Source organism: Panthera uncia, chromosome D4 (genome assembly GCF_023721935.1).
Source record: "Panthera uncia isolate 11264 chromosome D4, Puncia_PCG_1.0, whole genome shotgun sequence".
Taxonomy (NCBI): domain Eukaryota; kingdom Metazoa; phylum Chordata; class Mammalia; order Carnivora; family Felidae; genus Panthera; species Panthera uncia.
This window is the reverse complement of record NC_064807.1, coordinates 56,436,711-56,441,502: the sequence shown is the minus strand read 5'-3', so window position 1 is coordinate 56,441,502 and position 4,792 is coordinate 56,436,711. Positions and strand designations below refer to the sequence as shown.

General features: G+C 47.4%; 1 protein-coding gene across 1 annotated transcript in view; it reads right to left on the bottom strand.

Annotated features, from left to right (window-relative positions):
* Window positions 1-4,449, bottom strand: part of CLTA (clathrin light chain A) — a 21,758-nt gene extending 17,309 nt beyond the window's left edge. Inside the window, exon 1 of the mRNA XM_049626522.1 lies at window positions 4,171-4,449. Within this exon, the coding sequence (XP_049482479.1) occupies window positions 4,171-4,387 (217 nt within the window). The 5' untranslated portion in view covers window positions 4,388-4,449. The remainder of the gene's footprint in view (window positions 1-4,170) is intronic.
* Between the last annotated feature and the right edge of the window lie 343 nt (window positions 4,450-4,792).

The window sequence follows — 4,792 nt, the reverse complement described above, 5'->3', positions numbered from 1 at the left end:
GGGAGGGAGAGAGAGAGAATATGAATATCCCAAGCAAACTCTGTGCTAAGTGCAGAGCCCTTCATCTCACAATTGTTGAGATCATGACCTGAGCCAAAATCAAGAGTCAGATAGATGCTTAACCTACTGAGCAACCAGGTGCCCCCATTTCTCAGACTCTTAATGACACTAAAGACTGAGTTTTGGTTTTTTAAATTTTGGCTAATTTGATAGCAGGGAAAAAACTTAAGGTGGCTTTGTTGTGTCAATCTTATTTCTTGTGAGGTAGTCATGTATCTGACGTTTGATTTTCTTCCTTACTGAATTGTGAGAATTTTGCCCATTTTTGTATCTTCTGATCTCTAAATATTCGCTTTGTATTATTTGTCCTCTTATTACAAATATTTTTCCCATTGTCATTTTGTATGATTTATAATATTTAACAACTAAAGCTACTTAACTTGTATGCGGACACTATCAATTTTTCCTTTAGGATTTCTGTATCTGCTTTTATGCTGAAGGACTTTTATACTGAGATAGTCGCTTTTCTTCTGATACTAAAATAACAAAAATGCCTCTCTTTAATCCACCTGGAATTTAGTTTTGTAAGACAGGAAGAGTGAGATGATCTTGACTCCTAGAGCTTATAATAGCTAGTATGGTCAGGCCTAAGCCTAAATTCTGGTTAATTTATTACATTTAACACACCAACTGTCCTTAATATATTTCAACCCAGGGCCATTCCCAACAGGAAGAGACTTTGATCGCTACTCCATATACAAAACTAGGAGCAACTGTCATCCCATACCTCCTCCTAAGTCACATGCTGCCTGTCCTTTAGGTCTGAAGTCTCATTCAAAACCCACTGGCAAGTGATCTGAACTCTTGTTAGTTACTGTACAGACATTCAGCTGGCCCAAGTCCAAGAATTTCCTATTGCTACAAAAACATGCATAGAGGACATTTAGGGCCTTGATTTATTAGGGTAACTAAGCTAAGTAACCTGATGCTCCAGAAAGAAACTTCCTAGGGCATCTCAGGAACTCCAGAGAGAAACAAAGGCCAGAATTAGTTTCCAGAGAAGGAAGATACTTTGTCCCAAACCCACTTCGACTCCCACATTCCCCATCCACTGGGGGTCAGGCACACATAGGTTTGAATTCCAGTGGAGACATGTATTAGCTTGCTACCTTAGGAAAACTGCTCAGCTTCCCTGATGATCAGCTCTTACCTGTAATAGGAAGCCACTACTTAGCCTGCGCTTACTGCATGGATGTGAAACTACAAAGAAGCTGGCATACATTAAGTAGGCAGTACTACTAATTATCATGCATGAGACTTCCCTGAATTCTCTCCTCCACTGCTACCAAGAAAATAACTCTCCTCCTCCAGAAAACTTTAATTCATGTGCCTCCCTCCCTCCTTCTCCAAGGATAGACTTGTCAGAAACAACAAATATTGCCTCACTGCCATAATCTCTCAGTAGCTCCTTACCCGCGGTCTCCCCTCCCTCCTTAGCCGTCACGATCGACGCTTTTCCACAGGTCTAGACTTATGTTGCCACTTTCCTGACTACTTGCTCTTCAGTATGCGAGCCACTTCACTCAGCTGGTCACCCCCACCCCCCCCTCGAAACTAACCTCTCTTCTCCAGACCTCCTAACAACCGAGGGAGTCATCCAAGGCTCAGGCCCTCCGGTTTTTGCCTGTTCCCATCCTTCATGGGAGTTTCCCCCAAGGCTGGGGAAAGTTTAAGTATGTTCCTCTTTCCTGAATCTGTTAGAGCATCCTGCCCATATATTTCTGTACGGTAACACATCCGATACAGGGCTTCCTCCTAAAATCTGTTTCCTCAGCACACCCCAAGGCCCATAAGCCTCGTAATGCCTCTCTCTCCCCGCTACTCCCAAGGAATAAGAGTACAGCCAGGTAACTGTGGTATTACTACCAAGTAATACCAAGTACAGTGTGTTAACGCTTTACAGGTACTAATGTAATCCTATCAACTCTGTAGATCTGTACAAGGCAGCGGTGGTTACGGAAGCTGCCTGAAACCACAAAGTTAAACTTGGGCTCAAGCAGTCTAGGACAGCACAGAATCTTAACCACTAGAGTGCCTCTTTGAAAGGAAAGAAAGCAGAGCCCAACTAGTTCTCTAATTCCCAAAGGAAGTTGCTGACCACTACACTATTACCGATCTCAACTGCACTGTCAGGGGACTGGCTTCAAGTCCATGAACGCTTAGGTCACTAACAAAATCCTTCCTAGAAACTAAGTCAGCAACCATCCCTTCCTTCCCTTTGCTGAAAGCTTAATGCACAGGGGACCTATCCCCTCCCTTTTACCTCTCCAAACTGCCCATCACCAACATTTGTCTTTCTATGCAGGACTCTCAGACCTAATATTTTTGTTCATTCCTTTGAGTATCTATTACGTGCTAGACACCCTGCTAGGCATTGGGGACACAACCATGAGCAAGAGTAACACTGTCCTTGAATCAGGACAGTTTTCTAACTATGGGTCCTGATTCTCTGAACTCTGTCCTACCCAAGGCAGGCACAACTGCCTACTTCTGTACCTTTCAGAAATGACCACCTCTTATCCCACGAAACCCCTGCTGACACAACTGCAACACAACATGGTACAAAGGGCAGGGGGACTTGGGGCACAGAAATAAACTTGCCCTTTTTTCCTAAGCAACTCATTGCTCTGTAGGACTCAAGTTTTCTTTTATTAAATGAGGGAAGTAAACTAAGGATCTAAAAAGTAAATTTATGATTCTCCGGCAAATGTTAACACCACCCAACCACAAAAACCTATTCACTTAAGGCCAACTTCATCTCCTGCCACAGCCCAGTTCACAGTTCAGTCCCACCTGCTTGCTGTAATTTGCATTTTCAAGTGTATCATATATTCTCATGTAAGTTTTTATTGGGGGACTGATTTGCTTAGGAGGTACCATGGTGCAGCATAAAAACTCAAGAGTCTGTAAACATGCAGTCTCCCCACTCCTACTCACAAAGATGGTTCCGCTTGGCTGGCACAGTAATTTGAGAGTTCCGAGTCCGAATCCTTCCATGAAGAGCACAACTACAGTGCAACAAAATCTCGGTCTCCAATACTCCTTAGCGTCTCATTCCCAGCAGGTTTCTCTCATTTATGTTATCTGCCTGGCCCTTTAAGGCTGTAGTACAAGCACTCCTATCTGCCCTACTGTGCCCTATTCTCCTTTAATTCTTTTTTTTTTTAAGTAAATGAAAACCCAGGTCTTACTTCTTCCAGCTAATTTCCTACTTCCCCATATGACTAGAAAGGTCTCTTCCACTCATCTCTTCCTTCCACCATAATTCCAAACATCACCCACAGCTAAGGCATTCAAAGGTCGGGCTGGCATCCTAAGGCTCGTTTTTTGGTTTTGTTTTTGCCAGACTCCTGCTGGGAAAAGGCCACACAGTATTCTCTCTTCACCTTTTGGAAGGCTAGTCCAGGCTAATCTTAAATTCTGCTTAGGCAACACTGCTTACCAAAGCTGTTCCTAGAGGAAGTAGAGCTCCAGAAATCCTGGCTGTAATCCGTCCAATAAATGGTAAAACTCTTATCCTTCTTTGGCTGGAGTTTCTTCCTCCAGGGCTAGGCCACCTTCCTCGAGTTCCCTACTCACGCCTCCTTTCGTCCCCATAATCCAACTCTACACCCCTGAAGTCCTTAAATGCTGAACTGTATTGCCACCTCTGTTGGTGTATATCCCCAAAACGACAGCACTATGCTCATTTTTTCTGCCTTCCTTTCCCAGTAACTGGTTCTGTGCTGGGTTCAGACTTGCCTTTAAGTCTAGCCAAACTGCGCCAATGCGGCTACGTTTCAGAGGCCAGGCTCAAAGCACAGCAAGTGCTCAATGAAAAGTTCCTGAGCTGAACCGGCTTCTTCAGGCTCGTCAGCCTGACAAGTACTTTATTTTCTTTGCTTTCTCGCTCTATCCCGTCCAGGAGCACTTAAACACACTCATACGACAGAGTAGGCTCACCGAACCTAGGTTTCTGCAATGACTGGGCCAGGGTCTCGTTTCCTCCTTGCACTCTTCCTTACCCTCCTCCCCGTTCAGCAAAAAAACAAGTTACACAGAGCCCTTAGACCCACCCTGGGCCAAGTTTCTACACAAGTCCTCCCGCCCCAAACGCGCCCGCACTCTCACCCGGACCCCCCGGCGGCTCGCCGTGCGGCTGGGGCCCGGGGGCACCGCCGTCCAGGATGGCGAAGGCCTCGTCGTTCTCGATGCCCGCAATCTCGCTCTCCTGCTGCGCCAAGAAGGCCGCGGCCGGGTCTTCTTCGCCGGCACCGGCCACCCCGTTCCCCAGCGCGGGGCCGCCCGGGGCGCCGGCGGGGGCGCCGAACGGATCTAGTTCAGCCATGGCGGGCAGTTCAACGGCACGGACACCAACGTTGAGAGACAAGCCAACCGCCCCACCGACACCGCGCCCCGCAGCGGCAGCTGTGGCGGCGACCGCGATCCGACGACAAGCGGGAGGGAGAAGGCGGAAGCGGAAACCCTGCCCCTATATCCGGTTGGTCTAGGCCGTGTTGGGGTGGGAGCCGAAGGGATAACAACCAATCAGAGGACAGAAATAGTTCAAGAACCACCCAATCAGCAGGAGGAGGGAAGGGCCTCCGAGGAAAACTCGTGACTCGGGCAGCGCGGGCTGTGAGGGTAGTGAGCCCAGTGAGGCCTGAGGAAGGCGGAAGTGGCTTGACTTGAAGCAGCCTTACCCACCTGGCCTTTGGGGCTGCTCTGACCCTGGACTACCATCTCGGAGGGA